General features: G+C 51.8%; 1 protein-coding gene and 1 pseudogene across 2 annotated transcripts; both read left to right on the top strand.

Moving 5' to 3' along the window:
* The first annotated feature begins 103 nt into the window (after positions 1–103).
* Positions 104–21,107, top strand: GPR137C (G protein-coupled receptor 137C). Of its 2 annotated transcripts, none has more exons than XM_063399676.1 (7): positions 104–594; positions 7,653–7,696; positions 8,360–8,588; positions 11,654–11,803; positions 12,316–12,438; positions 12,531–12,646; positions 14,153–14,390. In XM_063399676.1, exons 1-7 carry the CDS (start codon positions 262–264, stop codon positions 14,178–14,180), a joined length of 1,023 nt encoding a protein of 340 aa, XP_063255746.1. In that variant the 5' UTR covers positions 104–261; the 3' UTR covers positions 14,181–14,390. The 2 variants fall into 2 exon arrangements, with proteins under 2 accessions (XP_063255746.1, XP_063255745.1); XM_063399675.1 differs by lacking the exon at positions 14,153–14,390 and adding an exon at positions 18,637–21,107 and having other exon boundaries at positions 106–594.
* LOC134551727 (splicing factor 3A subunit 3-like) lies at positions 14,582–18,617 on the top strand (annotated as a pseudogene).
* Positions 21,108–21,775: the final 668 nt, after the last annotated feature.

The following is a 21,775-nucleotide window of genomic DNA, read 5'->3' as shown; positions in this document are numbered from 1 at the left end:
GGGGCGTGGCCGACGGGCGGCCAATGGGGAACGCGCGCCGCCGCCCCTCAAATCAGCGGGCTCAGCCGGCTGTCCCCGGCACGGAGTTGTTTGGCGGCGGGCGGGCGGGCGGTGCAGCCGGGCGGGCGGGAGGAGGAGGAGAAGAAGGAGAAGAAGAAGAAGAATAAGGGGAAAAGCGGGGGGAGCTCCCCTTTGTTGCATGGGGGTGTCCAGCCGGGGCTGAGGGAAGGCAGGGAGGGGGTCGGTGCCTCCCGCTGCCCCATGGCCCTCGCTGAGGGGGCGGCCGTGCCCTACGCCGTGGAGCTGGGGCTCACCGTGCTCCACACGGCGCTCTACGCCGCGCTCTTCCTCTTCGCCTACCTGCAGCTCTGGCTGCTGCTCTACTACCGCGAGCGGCGGCTGAGTTACCACACGCTCTGCCTCTTCCTCTGCCTGCTCTGGGCAGCCCTCAGGACCACCCTGTTCTCCTTCTACCTGCAGAATTCCCTGCAGGCCCTCCGCCTCCAGCAGCCCTTCGCCCACTGGCTCCTGTACTGCCTGCCCGGCTGCCTCCTCTTCTCCAGCCTCTGCCTCCTCAACCTCTATTTCGCCGAGGTAAGTTTTGCCTCTCGGGCAAAACCGCTCCGAAATTCCCTTTCCCAAACCTCCACCCTGCGGGACACCGGGGCTGGAAGCTCCTCTTCAGCCGCCTCTCCAAAGTTGGAGCGCCCCGGAGCCGAGGCTTTGGGGCGGGATGGGGATGTGAGCGTCCAGGTGAGGGCGGGAGGCGATCCTGGGGTCTGCCCTCAGTGCGGGCTTTGGGACAGCCCGGGGGGATGCGGGGCTGTGCCCTGAATCGCGGCTGGAAGGAGGCACAGGGATCGTGCCCTGAATCCAGCCCTCGGTACAGACTTTGGGACACGCTGAGGGGATGCAGGGGTTGTGCCCTGAATCCAGGCTCAGGGGAGAAGCACAGGGATTGTGCCCTGAATCCAGGCTCGGGGAGAAGCTCAGGGATTGTGCCCTGAATCCCAGCTTGGGGGGCGGGGTGGGATCTGGGGGGGATGGTGTGAGCTAGAAGTGTGCCCAGAATCCCAGCATCAGGGGTTTGGGGTGCAGGGCTGTGCCCTGAGTGCAGACCCCGCATGGGGGGGACAGGCACATGCCCTGAATTTGGGATTTTGGGGGTGCGGGGAGATGCCCTGCTCCCAGGTGGGGTTTTCCTCTTTGCAACCCAGACCCACGGCGGGGTGTTTGTGATGGTGGGGGGGGACATCACTTGAGGGACTGTTTTGCATCTTGTTTTTTTTTTTAATTGATTTCCCTTCTGCAAAGGGGACCAGAAAGTGGCAGCAGCAGGGGCTGCTCTGGCCTGGAGTGATGCCAACCATTACGTCACCAGCCAGAGCCTCTTCTGCTATTGTTGCTGCGCTCCCTCCTTCCCTCCATCGCTCCGCTGCAAACCGGGCTTGTTGTTCCGCAGCTTGTCAGACAAAAAAACCCCGAGATCCCTCACATAACAGCCCGGGGCAGCCGAGGGGGGCCCCTTCCCAGCACCGGCATCGCTGCTGGGACAGTGCCGAGCCGCTTGTTATTGTCACCGAGCCGTGTCCCTGCTTTTCTGGGTTTCCCATCACTCGTGTGGTGATTTTAAGCCTCCTTTCCTTAGTCCTTCCACTTGCCTTTATCTCCTAAAGCCCTGGCTCTCCCCTCCCCATCCTCCTCCTGAATATTTTGTTTCTGCTCCAGTTTCTCGTGAGCAGCCCTCTGCTCGCCTGCCTCCCGGTTCGCTGCCTATTTATGAAACAAGTCACCACTTTTTCCTTCCAGCTTTGTTGTTGTTGTTGGGATTCTTTGCTCTGCAGCTCTCAGCTGTTCCCCAGCCTCACAAAGGAATCGCTAGCACACAGCAAAATCACTCCGTGGCTCCAACGTGTCACCCACGGGAGTTATGATTTCATTTTCCCCAGGACACTGATGTTCACGTGATGCTTGGAGCAGTGGGGTTGTTCTGCTGTTCTGGTTATTTTTCCCCTTCTCTTTCCCCCCAATAAACAGCTGGAGGCTTTGGGGGTGAGCTGCCTGTTGCAAAAGCTGTTGGGAGATGTTGTTGATGGAGTGGCAGTGGAATAACAAATGGTGCACAGAGTGCACAAATCCATCTTGCCTGCTCAAGGGAGCCTGACCTCCCAGTTGCTCCAGCCAGGAGGGGTTTGTGTCCCTTGAAAGGCAGGGATTCTGTGCTCTGCTCCACAGAGTGGCTGGATTTCTGTTTTCCTCTAGGTCACTGGATTTGACAGCAGATTTGCCTCTCTGCAGGCTTGTTTAAAGGTCCTCTTAAAGTAAATCCAAATAGATTCCCAGGCTTCTCCTCTTCCCACGATATCTGTTTTTCAGTAAACTCTGCATATATCCCACTTCTTTCTCCTTGAAGACCTAGAGCCAAGGGAAATCCTGTCTGAGGAAATAAGAGCTCTGAATCTGGAGTGGGGAAGGATAAAGTGACTTATGAAAATGGGTCTGCTTGCTCAGCTCTGGGGAGGGCCTGACACTTCCCTGGAACAACCAGGAGGGATGTCCATCACTCCATGGGGTTTTTGGGAGATCTCAGTGGTGAAGCTCCAGAAGTTTGGAGAAAAAAAATGGAAAGCCTCTGGAGCTTTTCTGGCTCCCATGATGTAGAGGTGTGTTTACTGGTGTGACTCCAGCAGAACGTGCCCATCCAGTCCCAGTTTTTAAGGGCCCCTTGTTGGCAGCAGCCTGTGGAAGGACACTGAGCTTCTGCTGCCCTGGGGGTGGCATCCTGATCCGAGATGTCCTCGGATAAAAGCACGGGCTGCTGCTGTGCTGAGGCTCATTGTCCCTGTGCACAGAGCCTCCTTTGTGGAGATGCTGGAGAAATGGCATCTGGGGAAGAAAATGGCCTGTGCTGATATTTGAGCTGGTCTTGCTTGATTTACAGAGCTCCTCAGGCTGTGTAGAGGCTGAGGATGGAACAGAGGTGGGGAAGAAGCTCTGGGAAACAGATACCTGTGGAGAGCTGGTATTACTTAACACTCCAGGCTGTTTTAGGGCTGAAATTCAAATCTGCTGAACTGCCTGGTGTTCCTCCTTTCTGTAGGGACAGGCTGTCCTCTTCCTACCCTATCTTAGCCCCTGAGATTGCTGAGGGGATGCAGAGACCTGACAGAATGAGTGTGGGATGTATGTTTCTTTTTCATAGAGTCCCAGAATGGTTTGGCTTGGAAGGGACCTCAAAGCTCATCCTATTCCACCCCGTGCCATGGGCAGGGACACCTTTCCCTGTCCCAGCTTGCTCCAGCCTGGCCTTGGACTCTTCCAGGGATCCAGGGGCAGCCACAGCTTCTCTGGGCACCCTCTGCCAGGGCCTCCCCAGCCTCATAGCCAGGAATTCCTTCCCAATCTCCCATCCATCCCTGCCCTCTGGCCGTGGGAAGCCGTTCCCTGTGTCCTTTCATTCCACGCTCTTGTCCTCTCCAGCTTTCTTGTAGGCTCCCTTGGGATACTTTTTCCACCTGGAATATCCCTTCAGCTTGGGAGCATTTCTTCCTTTCTACTTCAGCTTGATCTTTACTGCAGTTCACAGTCCATGAGGTCAGAATTCCTCAGATCCACTCCCAGTCTTTCCTCAGTAACTCTGATATCCAACCTAGGATGCTGCTTTGCCTTGCCTTTGGAATAGCTCCTGTGCTGCTTGAATAATGCCACCTTTCCCAAGAGTCTGCCACTACTGTTTTTCCCCAGGTGTTTGTCAGGAGCATGGTACATGGAAATGGAAATACATGGAGAGAGCTCAGGATATTTATCCCGGAGAAAAGGAGGCTCAGGAGGGACCTTGTGGCTCTGCACAAGTCCCTGACAGGAGGGAACAGCCAGGGGGGCTTGAGCTCTGCTCCCAGGGAACAAGGGACAAGAGGAAATGGCCTCAAGATGTGCCAGGGGAGGTTTAAATGGGATATTAGGGAAAATTTCTCCATGGAAAGGATTGTCAGGCATTGGAAGGAGCTGCCAGGGAGGTTTGGAGTCCCCATCCCTGGAGGTGGCACTCCATGCTCTGAGCTTGTGACAAGGTAGGGATTTGGCACAGCTTGGACCTGATGGCCTTGGAGGTCTTCTCCAACCCAAATGATTCTGTGAAATGCAGCCACAACCACCTTGATCTTAAAGACCTTCCTGAGCCCTTGGCAGCCCTGGTTGTCCTGGGAATCAGCAGCTGGCACAGGGATGAGTAAGGAATGCTGGGCTGGTGGTGTGGCCAGAGCCCTTCAGTGCTCCATCTGAGATGACATCAGCCCCTTTCATCCTTTCCTGCTCTAATTGCACTGGAAACAGGCATGGAGAGAGCATCCAGCCTGAGGAATGTTTGTCTTTGCTTTCCTTTCCTTCTCAGATGGAAAACTGGAAAAATCTCCATCCTTCCTTTCCCTCTTTCCCCTTCCCTGTGTAGCAGAGACCTGGCAGTGCCCTGTGGCTCGGAGGGACAGCTGGTGAGGGATCACTGACACTCCAAACTGCTCCATCCCATAGCTGCTGATTCCCATGTTTCCCAGATGAACAGGTGGCCCTGCTGGGGACCAGCTATTCTAGGAAAGGAGGGAACATGCAAAATTGCAGCCTGTGCTCATGATGGCGGGGAATAATCTCGATATTAATATGAGGGATCCTCATGGATAGCTCCAGCTTTTTCTCTGTGGATTGAACACAGGACCGGGGGTTTGCACACTGCTGGTACAAGGTGTGATCCCAAAATAGTCCATGCTGTGCTCCCCTTATCTTGTGTGGTGAGGGATCTGTCTGGGGATGCTCCTGCAGCTGAGCTGTGTTGGGGCAGGGCATGATTGTGCCTTGTATCTGCAGAGCCCAAATTCACGTTGTTTTTATGAAGCAAAAAAGGAATTTGATTCCAGTGGACAACAAGTTCCTGGATTTTTCAGGTCTGCTAAGGACCAGTTTTGGTCGAGCCTAAGTGCCTCACTGTTAGAGTTAAGATCCTGCCTTGTGCAGGTAATGGAAGGGGTCCTTGGATTCATCTGTGGGATCTGGGACATGTCACTCATCTTCCCTTAGCAGCTGTGACACCTCCAGGGCACCTTCTAGGGGTGAGTGTGTCTCGTGAACACACCCTTAGGGACTCTCTTAGGGACTCTCACTTTTATGGAATAAATCCACTCATCGTAAACCCAAAAGCCTCCAGCATCACGCAGGGCTTTGGGGTCTGTAGCTCATTTCAGCCTCACTTTCTGGCTGATGTGGAGTGCACAAAGGGATCTGGAAAGGCACCTGAGTATTCCAAACTGCTGGAAGAGACTTGTTCAGGAGTAAATATTCCCTGTCCTGCTGCTCTGTGCTGCTGAGACCTCTGTTCCCTGTTTTCATGCTTGATTCCTGGAGCTGGGCTCAGCTCAGATTTGAAGGAACCGTTCATTTTGCAAGGATTGCTGCTCACAGCTTGGCCTAATGCACCTGCTGAAGCACAGGGGTCTATTTTTCCTGTTTTTCTGAAGAACAGGACTGCTCCAGAGCTCTCTGTGCTGGATTTTTCATAGCAGAACCCTCTGCCTGAGCTGTCCTTGGGCTCTGAGAGCAGCAGAGGCTCAGAGCTCGTCTCAAGGATAAGAACCCAGAGACAGCCTGTGCACACTGCTGGTGGCACCTCCTGACCCAGTCCCTGGGAAGGAAAAGCAACCTTCAGATAACTTATCAGCCTTAATAACCAAACCCACCAAAGCAGCGGTGTCTGTTCCCTTCCTGAAGTTATAGGAATAACTATCCAGGGGCTAATAAAAGTATAAGGCTGGAGCTGTGGTCGCCCTCTGCTTTCCATGGCAGCGGGCCAAGCATGAGGCTCGAATTGCTGTTGCACTCTTAACCCTGACTCAGCTTTGTGTGCCTTAATCCCCGGGGCTGCAGGGGAGGGTTTGGAAAGAGAGTCCTGCCCAAAACAGAACCTTCCTGTGAGCCAGGGCCACTTCCCTGCTCAGCTGAGGGGCTGTTCTCACAACATTCCCAGATGGAATACAAGCCAGGGGCTCTGCAGAGCTGCTCAGAGGCTGAGGTTACAGCAGGAGTGTGGATTCCTCAGTGGATTTCCATGCTGCTGCAATGGGTGCTGAACTGGGAGTTTCCCAGCTGGACGTCACCCATGCCTGTTTTGACAGGACAAGAGGAAACAGCCTCAAGTTGTGCCAGGGAATATTTAGATCCTAAGTGGATGTCAGGAAAAAATTCTTCACTGAAAGGGTGGTGAGGTGTTGGAACAGGCTGTTCAGGGCAGTGGTGGAGTCCCCATCCCTGGAAGTGTTCCCAAACCTCGTGGATGTGGCACTTTTAGGGCATGGTTTAGTGGTGAATGTGGTGGTGCTGGATTAAGGGTTGGACTTGACCTTGGAGGGCTTTTCCAGCCTCAGTGATTCAGTGATTCCATGATAAGCCCAAAGTGCCTGAATGTCACCCACAGGAAAACAAAGGAGGACTCAGGGATATTTCTGTTTTGGAGTCTCTTCCAAGGCCCAGTTTCCTGTAAGTGAGATGAGTTTTAGGGCTCAGAGTGGGTTGTGCCACACTCCTTTACTTCTGTGTGCCAGGACAGTGGGACAGGGAACATTCCCGAGGCTGGATACCTTCCTCTGCTGAGGAACCATGTCTCACTCCTCACTGAGCTGAGCTCATCCTTCCTCGGCCTCGGGAAGAGCAGCCAGGCAGTGGAAGTGGCTCTTGGAAGAGAATCACCAAAGCTGTCCAATGTCCTTTGAAATGCTTGGGACCACTGCAGTGACTCAGACAACTCTCAGATCCTGAAATGTCTCTGGAAATCCCGTTGGCAGCAGCCTGGTTCCTGAAGCTCATGTGCCATTTCTACCTCGGTGCTGACTTGGAAGCAGGAGCCAAGGAATCCCACCAGGGTAAAAGCTGCCTAAGGATGCCTGGGAGGAGATGAGTGATCCTTCACTGCTGGCAGGGAGGGTTCCTTGTGGGAGAAGAGAAACTGAACATCCACCTTTGCAGTGATCACACAAGAGTTGGCATCACTCTGGATGTGTCTGTGCCTCTTCCCAAGTTTCTTCAAAGTCTGTGATCAGGACATGAGCTTTGCCTGTGGCTGAATGTGACCCCAGCTCTGGGATCCTTCCTGGTGGGGTCTGGGCCTGGAGATGGACACAGCCCAGCTCCTGACCAGTGTTAGCACTGGTTCCCTGTGCCTTTGCAGCAGGAATTCACATCTGAGCTGTGACTTGGGAGTATCTGCACCTTACTAAACAGTCCCTGCTTCTCTGATGTGGAAATCCAGCATGGCTGAGGTCCTAAAACAGCCCAAAAACATTGGGAAAAGGAGATGTATTTTGAAGGACTTAAATAACTTTTAAGTGCTAAACTCCCTTCTTTTCTTGAAATCTTTAAAGTGTGGTCTTAAAGTGCTTGTCACATACGGGCTGTTAAATATGTTTATGGTTGTTGGGAACCTGTATTTGGGCTGGGCTTGTACAAGGAAAAAGTGCCATTCTTTTGGGTCCAGACTAAGACTTGGTGCTAATAAATAATCCAGAGTCCTTGGAGATGTCCAGCTGGATTCTGATTTCCCTGTTAATCTCTTGACAAAGTTGAAAGGAAACTGTAGGGCATGTAAATTAACCCTGTGCAAATCTTTCCTCCAGGTCATATTCAAAGTGAAATGTGCAGCTGAATTCAACAAGTACAAGTAAGTGCTGCTGTCATGACCTTCCCTTCAAAGCTGGTCCCAGGGGAACTGGCTGGGAATGGGAGGGTCAGGCCCCAAAAGCTGAGCAGAGCTCTAATTCCATACCTGTGCCCTGAGAAAGGAGCAGAGTTGGAGCTTGGAGCAGGACTGGGACCTTCAGGGGTGCCAGGGGAGCTCAAGCATCCCAGTTCCCCTGGATGGACTTTTAGGGTCACTCTGAGCTGTCCCAGGCCAGGAAAGATCTGCAGAACAAAGCTTGAGCTCTGCAGGTGAGCCCCAGGTTTGTGCAGCCCAGGTGCTTCCCAGGGAAACCCGGGGTGGAAAATGCAAGCTCCAGTGGCTCTCAATAAAGGAGTTGCAGTGGTTGTGATGACTCATGGCTTATTGACTGGAGTTAATGCAGAGCTGGAGCAACACTTAAAATCTGCAAGATAAGAACCTGACTGTCAGAAGATGAGTCTTGTAACTCATGACTGCTTACGCTGCTCATGTGTTATGAGAGCAGCTCCAACAAATCCTCTGCAGCCTTGGGCTGCCAATACAACCCCTGAAATTTGCTAGAATGCCTGAGCCTCCCTGCAAGCAGAGCACTGGGGGGGTCTGCTGAGGCAGGAGGGAGGCGCAGAATGAACCTGGGCATTTTTCCCCTCACCGTCTCTCCAGGGTCCTGTTGTACCTGGGCTCCATCCTCACCAGCCTCCTGTTCCTAGTTGTGAATTTAACCTGTGCAATGCTGATCCACGGTGAGGTGCCAGAGAAGCAGCTGAGGTGGACGGTCCTGGCCCGGGCTCTGGTCAACGACAGCCTCTTCATCCTCTGCGCCATCTCCCTGGCCTGCTGCATGTGCAAACTGGGAAAGATGTCTTCAGCCAACGTCTACCTCGAGTCCAAGGTGGGTAAAGGCCTTGGGAATTCCCACTGGCACTGCTCAGCTGGATCTGGATGTGCTCACTCAGGGCAGCACTGGCCTGGTGGCACCTGAGCTGCTCTTGCTCAAATTCTCCTTCCAGTGGGGAGGTGGCATCTCTTGGATCCCTCCCTTTCACAAAGTGCACGCTCCTGCTGTGGGAGTGATGTTTCCTACATGTCTTAGAGGAATACTTTGTCTGCAGCTTTGGCATAACACATTTATGAGCTACTTCTGCTTTTCAGGCATAGAAAATCCCAGGTTTGCCTTGAAGAGAGGGTTCTCTAAGAGCAGCAGATGCAGTTTGTTGCTGTGTGTTTTACCTGTAGCAGGTGTGTCATGATTCCCTGCAAAGGGTATCCCCCAGAAATCCAGCTTTAGCTGGGCTCTGCTCGGGTAGGATGAGATGTCTCAGATGAGCATTTTGGAATGGGAGGAGAAGTTGCTGTAGGTCCTGTCCCAAAGCAGGACAGGTGAGGGTCTGAACATACACAGCTCTTTTCCAGCAGATAGGAAAGTGGGAAAGCCACCAGCAGTGTGGCAGGAGGCTGCAGTCAGCGTCAACTTGAGTGCCTGGAAACATCCAGAGGAAAAACCAGAGCACCTGAGCATAGCCAGGTGAAACAGGCTTCCTGTAGGAGATGTCTGGCTCCTCAAGCAGCAGAGGGCATTGGTGGCTTCCTGGAATCCAGGATGTATGGGCTGGGTCTGGTGTCTTACCTGGCTCCTGTGACAGCTGTCCAGAGGCTGCAGGTTGCAGAGAAGCTTCTCCCATCCCTGCTGGCCTGGGCCTGGTATCCAGCTCTGACTGGCTCTAGACACTCATTAACTCACCCAGTTCCCCCAGTGCAGGAGCTTCCTCTCCTCACATGCCCGAGGCTGCCCCTGGGCTGTGCACAACGTGCTCCAGGGAAGGCTCTGCTCTCCACTTGGATACTTACCCTGGCTGTCTGCTAAAGGTCTCTGCCTCCCCCCCTGCCTTGGGGGCATCCCCTGATGTTGTGTGTGAGAAATGGCTGCAGAAACAGGGTGGGGTGAGCAGAAATGTTACACAGATGCCCCAGAAGGTTGTCCTGCCCCTGAACTCAAAGCCACACAGCAGGGCTGGAGGCTGCAGCCTCCACAAGGAAGGTGGGAATGTTGGATCTGTGGGAAGGAGGCTGGACTGCAGCCAGCTCCTGTCCTGTGGTCCTTGTGAATTGGAGATTGCTTCAGCAGCCTTTGTGCCTCGTTGTGGTGGCCTGAGCACCACAAGCTCAGCTTGCAGTGACAGCAGGATGCGTGCTGGGTGTTTTGGTTTGGAAAGACAGGTGTCTGCTAGGGAAAGCTGGAGTTTCTCTTGGAATGGAGAATGTAACCCCCCTCCCTCTGAATTATTATAATTTTGAAATTAAGGGGCTTTCAGGCAAAGATATGAGAATAGAGATAACAGTTCTTTATTAGGAATATTAAAAATAAGAATGTAGTAGTACAAAAAAACCACCCAAGCAAACAACAAAAACCTCCTAAACACTGACAGAGAATAAGACTTGACACCCTCTTGGTCAGGGTATTGTAGCAGTCTAATTATGTCCTGCTGGAGTAACAGATGTGGTTCTGTTGGAGCAGAGATGATCCTGGAGCAGGGGCAGTTTCCTCTGAAGGTCCAGTGGTGCTGAGATGGGTCTGGTGTTCCTCTGGGAAGGCAGTGCACACAGGCTGTGCTGGGATTCTGAATCTCAGGTTTTATCCAGGGTAGGAATTCTTGGTTCCTCTCACAGTGGAATGATGGAATTTTATCAGTCATGCAGTGAGCCTTAATGGCCCATTAACAGAAGATTCCCTTGGAGGGAGGATGGGTGGTGGAAAAGATAAAGAACACTGCCACAGCTGGTTTTAGCAGCTGGCACATTAACAGAAGACACCTGCCCCCCTCCCCTCCCAGAGTTATGGGTCATGGAAGAGACAAAGAAAACTCCTCCCCAAATGGTTTCAATAGATGGGAATAGAATACAGGCTTTTGGTTACATCTCTCATTGCAACCCAAAGCACTGGGCATCAGGGCTGTCACTTGTCTGTTGGCACCTCTCTCCTGCTGACTCTCTCAAGACACTGTCCTGAGCTCCAAAACTAGGAAAATAGAGCTGAGATGTGGAGCAGGCCAGTGGGATGAGCTTCCCCAGCAGATTCTCTGCTTAAACACAAAGGCAGCTCAGGTGCTGAGGGTTGTTTTCCCCCTCACTGTGACTTGCTGCCTCCCAGCAGCCATTAATGGATTTAACAAACCCTGGTTTATTTCAGCATTCCTGAATGGTTTGAGTTGGAACGGATCTTAAATCTCATCCAGTTCCAATCCCCTGCCATGGGCTACATTTAACTAGATCAGGTTGCTCCAAGCCTAATCCAGCCTGGCCTTGGACACTTCCAGGAATTCAGGGACAGCCACAGCCTCTCTGGGCAACCTGTGCCAGGACCTCAGCTCCTTCACAACCAAGAACTTACCCAGTATCCCATCTAATCCTGCCCTCTGTCTATTTGAAGCCTTGTCCTGTCCCTCCAGGCCATGGTCTCTCTCCATCTTTCCTCTGGGCTCCCTTCATGTATTGGGCTTCAAGCTCTGGGTCTTGCTACCCACCCCAAATATTTGAGCTTCTTTCCTAGACAGACACTGTGTGCTGTGTTGGGGTCTTGGGTGGCTGCAAGTGAAAGGGCTGGGTGAACACCTCTGCAGGGTTGATTTTCCTGCTGATTTGCCCTTGTGGAGATTCCTAGAGGAAGGCAGGGGGTGGAACAGCATCTCCCTGGACCCCCAGTTTGGAGCTGACTGACAAAGTCCTGCCAGGGACACTCCAGTGCCTCAGATCCTTCCCTGCCCCCAGGCAGCTCTGGCTGTGTGGCTCCTGGAATGAACTCATCACATGAGAAAGCTCTTACCCAGCTCTGAATATTTTAGCAACAACATACAAATGTTCTGGGTCATTCTTGCCTGCACAGCTGCTCATGCATTTAAGGGAGAGGGAAAGAACATCACAGCTCTCTATTAAAATTCTTTTTATTTCTTCCTGTCCTAGGGAACATCTGTCTGCCAGGCTATTCTGGTGGGATCTGTAGTAGCCCTCCTGTATTCCTCAAGGGCTTGCTATAACCTGGTAGCTGTGGCCATATCTCCAGACAATGTTCCTGGTCCTTTTAACTATGGCTGGGACAACCTTTCGGACAAGGTGAGTGTGTGACCCCCAATCCAGAGCCAGTGAGGTGGAACATCCTCATCCTGTGAAGGTGAACAGGGGGCTCTGGGGGGTCTCTGGGTAGCTGAACCCCCACATGAGCTGCTTTCTGCTCTGCTTGCTCTCTCCACCCAGCAAACCTGAGTCCTCCTCTCCTCAGCCAGTTCTTCAGGAAGGATTCCCTGTTGTTCTCTTCCCTTTCAGCCTGCCAACTCGTCTTTTGAGGGAGAGGAGGGACAACTCAACTAGAGCAGAACAGCAATGCTTAATCGGGCATGGCTGTGTGTGAGGGGGAGTCACTGGTGTGGGCAGCAAGCTCCCAGTGCCCTGGTAGCACACTGAGCAGAACCAGCTCACCCAAACCAGCAGCAGCAGCCAGGTGAAGGTCACTGTGCTGCTTTAGGGACTCCTGCCTTTGGGAAGGTTTCTCTGCACTCACAGTTCCAGCTTTTGGGAGCTCTGTGGGTGGCTGGGATGACACAGACCCTTCTGCCTTGTGCCCACAGGTGCACGTGGAGGTGAGCAGCGAGGAGTACGTGGTGTTTGGAGTGGTCCTGTTCCTCTGGGAGCTGGTGCCAACCACTTTCGTGGTGCTGTTCTTCCGCGCTCAGAGACTGAGCCAGAACCTGGTATGCCTGAGCTGGTCCCCTTATGCTGGGAGGTGTCCTGGGATGACTTTTGGGAATGTTTTGCTTCTGGCTAATTCCTTTCTCCTTGGCAGACTCCAGCAGGGATGGTCAACAGCCGCAGCTACAGCTCCAGGGCCTATTTCTTTGACAATCCCAGGCGCTACGACAGCGACGATGACTTGTCACGGCTCGGGGCCAGGGAAGGAGGGTAAGGAGGGGTTGTGCTCCTGCTCTGCTGCCCTCTGGGGAAGCAACAGAGCTCCTGGCTTCTGCTCCTAGGAAAAACTTGGGTGGAAGAGGCAGCTTGGGCAAGGTAAAAACTGACAGCAATCAGGAATAAGTCAGGTACAACAATTAAGAGTATTCCAGACAGTACACATAATTAATAATACATGTGAAATTAGGCAATTAGGAATCTCTGAAATACTACACCATCATCCCAGAGTCTGCGAACAGCTGACAAACCTCAATTTAGTGAGGATAATAATTTGGATAATTATTTCCAGGTAATAATTCCCAAGCTCACTCCAGAAATAGGTTCAACTGTCATATATAAAGGGTCAAATTGCCAAGTCCAAGTGACCTGCATCTAGTTTTGATGCAGAAAACATCTGGGTTTTTTGGGAAATTCTCCATCCAGGTAGACCCAAGGCCTGGCCACTGCCCAAGCTCCAACTGGGAGGGAATTCCCTAAACACATTTTAAAATAAGGCTCTTAAAAACAGCATTTATGAGTAAAGGCCTTGGGATTAAAGACTGATGAAACCAGCTAGTATTTGGATTTCTCTGAAGTTTTCTTTGGGATAGAGATGCTTCAAACACAGCAAACTGCTGGAGTGCTCCTGTAATAATAACTGGGAAAAACCACAAGACTAGCAGTTTGGAGGAGGCTTTCAACAAAGCTCAGATACTTTTTCCCCTATCTGAAAAATACTTAAAATTATGAGACATCATTTGGTCAAACCATAGAGCCAGTGCAGGGACTAGCCAAGAGAGCTAACCTGGTCTGAGACATGCATAAGCAGCTAGAGACCAAAAAAGAAGGACCCTGAAACGACACGTGTCTTTTAAATAATGACACAAATAGATGTTAAAGCATATAAGAAGCCAGCTATAAATACAGTAATAACATCTTAGGAATATTGCCTATTATAAAATCAGTAAATTCACATCATTTAATCAATACATCAGCCATCTTAGGAAGTTGAGATAACACCTTTCTACAGAGTCATGTACCTATGACAGCAAAATGAAACAAAGGAAAACACAAAAACAGCTTACAATCAATAATGTAGCCATAATGTAGAATCATAACTGACTCTTCTGTGTTATCTATGGGAGATAAAACAGCAGGGATTGTAACAAGCAGTAGAATCTTTAACAAAATCAAGGGTGAACACACTTTATCTTCTTTATCCAAAAGAGGTGTTTATCAGTGTTTCATCACAGCTTTTTTAGTCGGAATCATCTTATCTCTTAAAAGAAAACAACTATATAGCTTACAATGTAGAAAAGTAATGTTTAACTGTCTTGGATTGCAATGTAAGGTGTAACCAGCAGTATTCTATCACCATCTGTTGAAAGCAGGTAGGGGAGTGTTCTTTATCTCTTCCATGACCCATCCCTCTTGGGGGGATCTTCTGTTAATGGGCCACTTGTTAAAACTAGGTGGGGCAGTGTTCTTGATCTTTTCCACAAACGATCCTCCTTCCAGGAGATATCTTCTGTTAATGGGCCATTAAGGCTCATTGCATGACTGATAAAATTCCATCATCCCATTGTGAGATGCTCCATGCAGTAGGAGGAGCCCAGCATTCCTACCTGGATAAAACCTGAGAGTCAGAACACCAGGACAGCCTGTGTGCACTGCATTCCCAGAGGAACACCAGACCCATTCCCCACCACTGGACCTTCAGAGGAAACGACACCCTCCTACAGGATCACCTCTGCTCCCACAGAACCACATCTGTCACTGCAGGAGGACTTAATTGGACTGGTCCCAACACCCTGACCAACAGGGTGTCAGGTTGTATTCTGACTTTGTCTGCTTCAGCAGTAAATTTTTTTTTTGTGAGCTAATTATTTCTAAACTTTAAGGAACTGCAGGAGATAAAATTCAAGGTTATAGGACTTAGTTAATAACTTAAAATTAATTGCTGCAAATAATCTTGGGAGAAGAGGAGAGCTGCAGGTGGTGGGAGCCGTGTGTGGGATGGAGACGATCCTGGAGCAGCAGCGTTGGTACCACGAGGAACGGGAGCAGCTCGTGGATGTGATGGTGAAGGAGATGCTCACCAAGAAGTCCACATTCCATGAGCAGATCAACTCGGAGCACCTCACCCGTGCCATGCAGGACAGGTTCATGGAAGTGAGCAGCAACCTGAGGGAGCTGTACGGCGACGAGGACGGCCTAGGGAAGGAGGAACTCGCTGCCCTTTCTGGGCCAGATGAATTTGTGGAGTTTTACAACAGACTGAAGCAAATTAAGGAATTTCACCGGAAGCACCCAAATGAGATATCTGTTCCTATGTCAGTGGAGTGTGAGGAGTTGCTGAAGGCCAGAGACAACCCGAGTGAAGAAGCTCAGAATCTGGTGGAGTTCAGAGATGAGGAAGGATATGGACGATACTTGGATTTGCATGATTGTTACCTCAAGTACATTAACCTGAAATCATCAGAGAAATTGGATTATATCACTTATCCACGTTTGACCAGCTCTTTGATATTCCCAAAGACAGAAAAAATGCTGAATATAAGAGGTATCTTGAAATGCTCCTTGAGTACCTGCAAGACTACACAGATCAAGTGAAACCATTACTGGACCAGAATGAACTTTTTGGGAAAATTCAGATGGAGTTTTAGAAGAAGTGGGAGCACGGCACATTCCCGGGCTGGCCAAAAGAGACCAGCAGTGCCCTCACCCATGCTGGACCTCTTGGCCTTCTCCTCCTGGGAGGAATTGGCCTCCTTGGGACTGCACAGGTTAAAATCAGCTTTGCTGGCTTTGGGGCTCAAGTGTGGCGGGACTCTGGTGGAGCGTGCTCAGAGGCTTTTTAGCACTGAAGGCAAATCCCTGGAAGCACTTGATCCTTCCTTGTTTGTTAAGAATCCAAAGAAAAAAGGAAGCGAAAGAGACACTGAAAGAAATAAAGAGCTTGCATTCCTGGAAGCTCAGATTTATGAGTATGTGGAAGTTCTTGGGGAACAAAGACACCTCACCCACGAGAACGTGCAGCGTAAGCAGGCGCAGACAGGGGAGGAGAGAGAGGAGGAGGAAGAGCAGATCAGTGAGAGCGAGAGAGGAGATGAAGAAAATGAAATCATTTATAACCCTAAAAATCTGCCTCTTGGGTGGGATGGGAAGCCCATCCCGTACTGGTTGTATAAACTTAATGGTCTGAACATCAACTACAACTGTGAGATCTGTGGTAACTACACCTACCGCGGGCCCAAGGCATTCCAGAGGCACTTTTCCGAGTGGAGACATGCCCATGGAATGATGTGCCTGGACATTCCCAACACCGCACACTTCGCCAACATCACACAGATCGAGGATGCAGTCTCGTTGTGGGCAAAGCTGAAACAGCAGAAGACTTCAGAGAGGTGGCAGCCTGATACAGAGGAGGAATATGAGGATTCCAGTGGGAATGTGGTGAATAAAAAGACCTACGAAGACCTGAAGCGCCAAGGGCTGCTGTAGCTGTCCCCAGGTGAAGATCACACATCTGCAGGGAGTGGATCTGGCAGCAGCTCTGACTTCTTCATCATCTGGATTTTGTATGTGCATGAATATAGTCAAGAATAGTTTGTAGAGTCGCTTTATAGTAAGCCCCGTAGACTTGTGACATTGTTTTATGTTAATAAATACCTTGAAAAATCAAGTCATTGTAATTTAAAAAAAAAAAAAAAAAAGAAGGAACAGAGCTGCAGCAGCCAAGCTGCATGCCGGGGTGGGGGGAGGCCTGCTGCCCTGTCCCATATCTACAAGAGGTCTCTTAGATGAAGAGCAATTAAATATAGGTCAGCTGGTCCCAGGGGATGGGCAGGGAAAATTCTGTGGCACTGTCCTGCGCCGCTGCACCTCTGTTCTCCCCCCTAAAACACTTGCGGTTGAAAAAGAGGAGGGGAAAAGGCATTAAAAAAACAAACCCTAAAACCTGCACACCAAAGGGGAAAAATACCAGAAGACAAATGTAGAAAATGCTAGAAACGCACAAAGCATCCGCAGCTCTCCTCTTCTGTTCTGGAGTCTGCAAGTTCTGCGGGGGACCATCGACCGAGGGGCCCGTAAAGAAGCTTTGCTACAAAAATACTGCCTGGCCACCACCAGTCCCACAGTTTAGGAGTTCTGCTGGAGGATGAGATCTGCTCAGAAGGCTGCCACGCCACCCCCTGCACTCGCCATGGTTCTCCAGAGAGCAGAGGCCGGCCCTGCGCCGCCTGCCCACGCCATCTCTGGGGGTATCTTAATTGCCCCAGAGGTAACTTTGCAAGAGCACACAACGAGGTTCTGCTTCCAGGCTCCTGGTTCTTTGTTTCTCCACATGGTTTGACTCTCGCTGCCGCGTCTGCCTGTGGATAGAAGGGAAAATGACTGACAGGGGGGTGACACTCCTGAGCGTCCAAACGTGGGGACACACACACAGGCACTGTCCTGGAACCAGAGCGTAGGCTCGGCCTCCACTACATACATTTGCTGAATCGGGGTCCAGCCCTGGACCACACAACACGGTAACAAAGGGATCAGCATATACTTACTGTACTTTCTCCTTTTCTCAACGTATTTTGCCTCTTTTAACTCACAGTTTGGCTTTCTTTCTGTGACGTGTACATCTGAAAGACGGGCCTTTGCTGCTCCCACGTGCCATTTCCTCGTCACGGTTCTATTCTGCCACGTTTCCCCACCCCTGAACAGATGTACTTGGCCACTGTTCTTGAGACTGTTGTCCCCACGACTCGCTGGGCCCTTCTCGGCAGCTCTTAGGCTGCCTCACCTTCCCTGACTGTTTCAGCTGCGTATCCTCCGTGGTTCAGGACCGTGTATCTCCCGTTGTTCGGGGACCGTGTTTGCGTTCAGTGACTCACAGTTTTGTTCTCACTGGGTGCGTTCTTTCTCCCAGGATTTGTGTTCTTTTCCCTGTGTTCCACACTGTCTGTGGCCCCGTGCACTTCACCGCCTGTCTCTTGTCTTTACTTGTTCTGCTCCCATCCTGTGGCTGACTGTAGCCCTGGCCTTTTGCTACTTTGTGTTTTCAGCGCTTGAATTTCTTGTTGTGCTGATCCTGGGGCCAGCGGTGCTGCCGGTGGTTGCGTTCCCATGCTGTGTCTGTCTTGCTGCTGTTTGTTTCTGCCTCGGCTGTACCCACGGCCGGCTGTGATCTTCCTTTTGTGACTCTGTCCCTAAATCCTGCCTCACTGCCTGGTCCTGTTGTCAGCTTGGCTCATTTCCCCTTCTCCTTTCAGGACAGGCTGTTTGTCTCGCGTCAGTCACGTCTTTGGCGTCACCATAAGTTGGAATAAATCACCCAAGACTCCATTTTCTTCACGCAGAAAGCCAATTTTTTATTCACAAAGCTCATATTTGTAGGAAATAGGTGTTGTGTTAACCCTAACTACTCAGCAATACAAACTCAGTTAATTGGTCAGTAAGGGCTATTGTATTGTATCTGTCTGTCAAATTTTCTCTCTCTAGATATGTTTACATTTTTCCTTTGTGGATTCTCGTGGGACAAATCTTACTGTTTACACAGGTGCGTTTGTTTTTCATCCTCAGAATAGATTGTTGTATTAAATGAACTTCTCAAAGTGGCTTCATATGGGGACTTGCAAATTGCTTGTTAGCTGCACATTGAAGAAATGAAAGGCCAGCTTTGGCAATTTTAGCAGAGCGAGGCCTGATTTCATAAGACCTTTCTTTTATAATTTTTCTACCTGTCTGTGACACCTCACTTGCTGCCCAGGGGTGTAGTGAGCACTTCAGAGGCTCCTCTTGACCAGTGCTCTTCTCCTTGTAGCTGTCTCATCAAAGCCAGGTTCCATGGAGATACTGTACCTTCAAACTCCAACACCCTGACCAGTGCTGGGAGCAGAAGTCTGGAGGAGCCAAATTGCTCATCCCTAAAAAGTCCATGCCTGTTTTCTTCTGTCTCTCCTGCAGCTTGGCCACCGCTCAGTGTGTTTTTTCTGTCTCTCCTGCAGCTTGGCCACCCCTCAGTGCTCAGGCTGCTACGGCTCCCTGGCAGGCACCGACAGCGGGAGCACCGCGGACAGCGCGCCCTTGCTCTGCGCCGCTGGCGGCTCGGAGATCAACCACCACCACCACAGCTCCCACCCCGCCCCGCAGAGCTGAGGAGGCTCCCTCTCTTCCCAGAGTGGCACTCGTGTATAGGATTTGTAACCTGGTTTTCCTCTTTTCCTCCTCTCCCCCGAAGCATCTAACTCATGACACAAACATTCCACTACCTGCCGCAGCCGCGCGCGGGACCGAGCCCAGGGCTGCAGGCAGTTAAGTCAGAGAACTGTGACTTTAAGGTACCATGTAGCAAAGTGAAGCTGAACTCTCTGGAAGCTTTTTTTTTTTCTTGGTCTGGTCTTCAAGATGTTGGCAGCTAAATGCACCAGAGCTTCCTCACTAGAAAAGAAACATCAAATGCATATTTGCACTTTTATCTGCACACTTGGAAGGAACGAATCTTGCTCGGGCTGTGCTTGGCCTGAGACTGTTCTAGTTACTCTTTTAATTGCACATCCAGAGCTGGGAGAGGCACTGTCTTCCTGCAAAGACATGTTCCCTGAAGGACTCTGCATCCTGCCTCCCTGGGAGCGGGGAGCTCTGTCTGGGCAGGGCCCCCGGCGCTGGATGCTCGAGTTTACTGTGCCATATTCCCATCTGGCAGGGCTGGGTGAGGCCCCGGGGCTCGGGGAGGTCTGGCCCTGCCTGCTGGTCCCACCTGGCTGCTGCCCTGTCCTCGCTGGGCCTGTGAGAGCTGAGTGAGGTCAGTGTTCCTGCTGGCCTCATGACCCCCCTGCTGGCCCGTGGCAGAGGGGCAGGGCTGGCTTCTCCCTGCAGGGAGAGGCTGGAGCTGGCTCAGCAGGAGTGTGTGTGCAGGAATGTGTGTGATGCCAGGGCTGCTGCACCCCTGGGTGCTGGGAGCAGCCCTGCTCCCCCTCCTCCTTGCCCACAGTGGGGCTCCCCTCGTCCCCCTCAGTATTAAATTGCATTTAGCAGATAACCAAGAGTTTTAACCTGAAGTGAATGTGAACTGCTGGGTCCCCACGGGGGTGCAGGGGGTGTGTGGCTGCCTGTGGAACGTTGCTGTTGGAGAGGGAAGGGGCAGTGACCACAGGGATCTGAGCCTTGGGCTCCTTGCTCTGCCCTCCCCGTGGACCTGGGGCCTCCCAGAGCTGGGGAGTGCTGGGTCAGGCTGGGACAGGTCCCTCTGTCTTTCCTTAACCAAAATAGCCAAGTTTGACCTGGCCTGGGCTCTTTGGAGATGAGGCTTGGTGTTATTCCTGGCTTGTCCCTGAGCCAGCTGTGGGGATGAGCAGTACAGCTTTGGATAAAGGCACTGGTGCAGCGAGGGAGCTGCTCTGACCCTGGGGCTGCTTTTAACCTGCCTGGTGCTGCTCCAGCGCCGCTGTGACACTGGGGACAGGGAATGCTGTGCTGGGACAACAGCCTGGGAGCTGGAGGGAGCCCGGGGCAGCCTCAGTGCTGAGAGCTGAGAGAAACCCCAGCCCTGGGGCATCCTCTCCTCCCCAGCCTGGCCCCCTCGCCCCTGGGGCTGTGCTGAGCTCGGTGTCACTTTGTCCCACTGCCCTGTCCCTGCACGTGGCCTGTGCTCCCCCTGCTCACCTCCTGCACTCGTGCTGGCCCAAAAAAGCAGCAAGTCCTGCTTCTTTTTTGGAGAAGGCAAAGATGGCAATTCTCAGCACACCCCTTGCTCGAGTTCCTGATCCGGAGCTCTGCCCTGGCTGCTCCCCTGTCTCCTGGCAGGAACAGGCTGCTCCATCTCAATCCCTGCTTGGCTCATGGCGAAGCTGGTGATGGGCACTGTCACCCTTCCTTCTGCTCCCAGAAGTCTCCAAAGACAGCAAGTGACACTCGTGGCCCCTGTTCTTGCTTAAATTCCAAAGCACTAGGAGCACTTTAAGTTTTACTTTCGAGGGAAAGGAGTGTAGTGCAAACAAAAAAAGAAAAAAAAAGAGAATAATTAAAAAATACCTTCAAAATCCAAGGGCTACCGGCTCATTGTTCCTCTTGCACTGAAGCACACACCCACACTACGATCTTCCTGGAATATTTGGGATGGCAGGTCAGGGCAGTGAGCCTGATGGACCCCTGAGCGACCGGCCAAGCGTTTGGGTTTGACTCCTTTGCCCGGTGGGTTCCGAACTGACCGCTCCTCCCGGGGCCGGTCCCGTGTTTTACTGAAGTAATTTATAGCTGAGAAGTTACAAGGACTTTTTTAATGCATAGTTGCCTTTCATTAAACTTTCTTTTGGGATTTTTTGGGGTTTTTTTTTTTTTGGTATGGTTTAACAGTGTTCTGGCTTTGCAGGCGGGCGGCAGCTGCTGCCCCGGGAGCTGTGGCCAATGAATGTACCTATTTGTTCTTCACTAAACTGTAACCAAGCACTACTCTGTTGAAATAAATTTAAAAAAAAAAGACTTTCTGTGCTGGGGTGGCTCCCAGGGTGACCCAGCCAGCTTCAGGTGTGGCCCTGTGGTCCCCTGTGCCCTGCCAGGACCTGGCACATCCGATGGCTCTGCTGCCACAGGGCTGGGAGCTCTGGAACGGGACCTGAGGGCCGAGCTGGGGGTGGTACAGGGATTTGTCCTTTGGTGTTTCTCTGGTTGCAGCCCCTAGGGATCAGCTGGAGCTGAGCCAGGGGAGGTTTAGGTTGGGTATCAGGGAAAGGTTCTTCCCCCAGAGGGTGCTGGCACTGCCCAGGCTCCCCAGGGAATGGTGACATTCCCAAGGCTGCCAGAGCTCCAGGAGCCTTTGGACAGTGCTACCAGGGATGGGATTGTTGGGGTGTCTGTGCAGGGACAGGAGTTGGACTCCATGACCCTCGTGGACCCCTCCCAGCTCAGGGAGGCTCTGCCACGGTTCCGTGTCTCCGTCTGGTGAGGTGCAGTGCTCAAAGCAACTCCCAGGGCTGCTCAGGGACACTTCTGGCCAGGGGCTGCACTTTGTCCTTTCCCAGGACTGCCCCCCAGCCGCCCAGAGGGGCTGAAAGCCCCACCTCCAGACCTGGAGCTTCCTTTATTCCTTTCCCAGGTTTATCCACATCCACACGGCCTTGAGCCAAGGAGCAGCAGCTCTGCTGGAGC

This window comes from Prinia subflava, chromosome 5 (assembly GCF_021018805.1).
Source record: "Prinia subflava isolate CZ2003 ecotype Zambia chromosome 5, Cam_Psub_1.2, whole genome shotgun sequence".
NCBI classification, from domain to species: Eukaryota; Metazoa; Chordata; class Aves; order Passeriformes; family Cisticolidae; genus Prinia; species Prinia subflava.
This window is presented reverse-complemented; position numbering and strand designations above follow the sequence as displayed.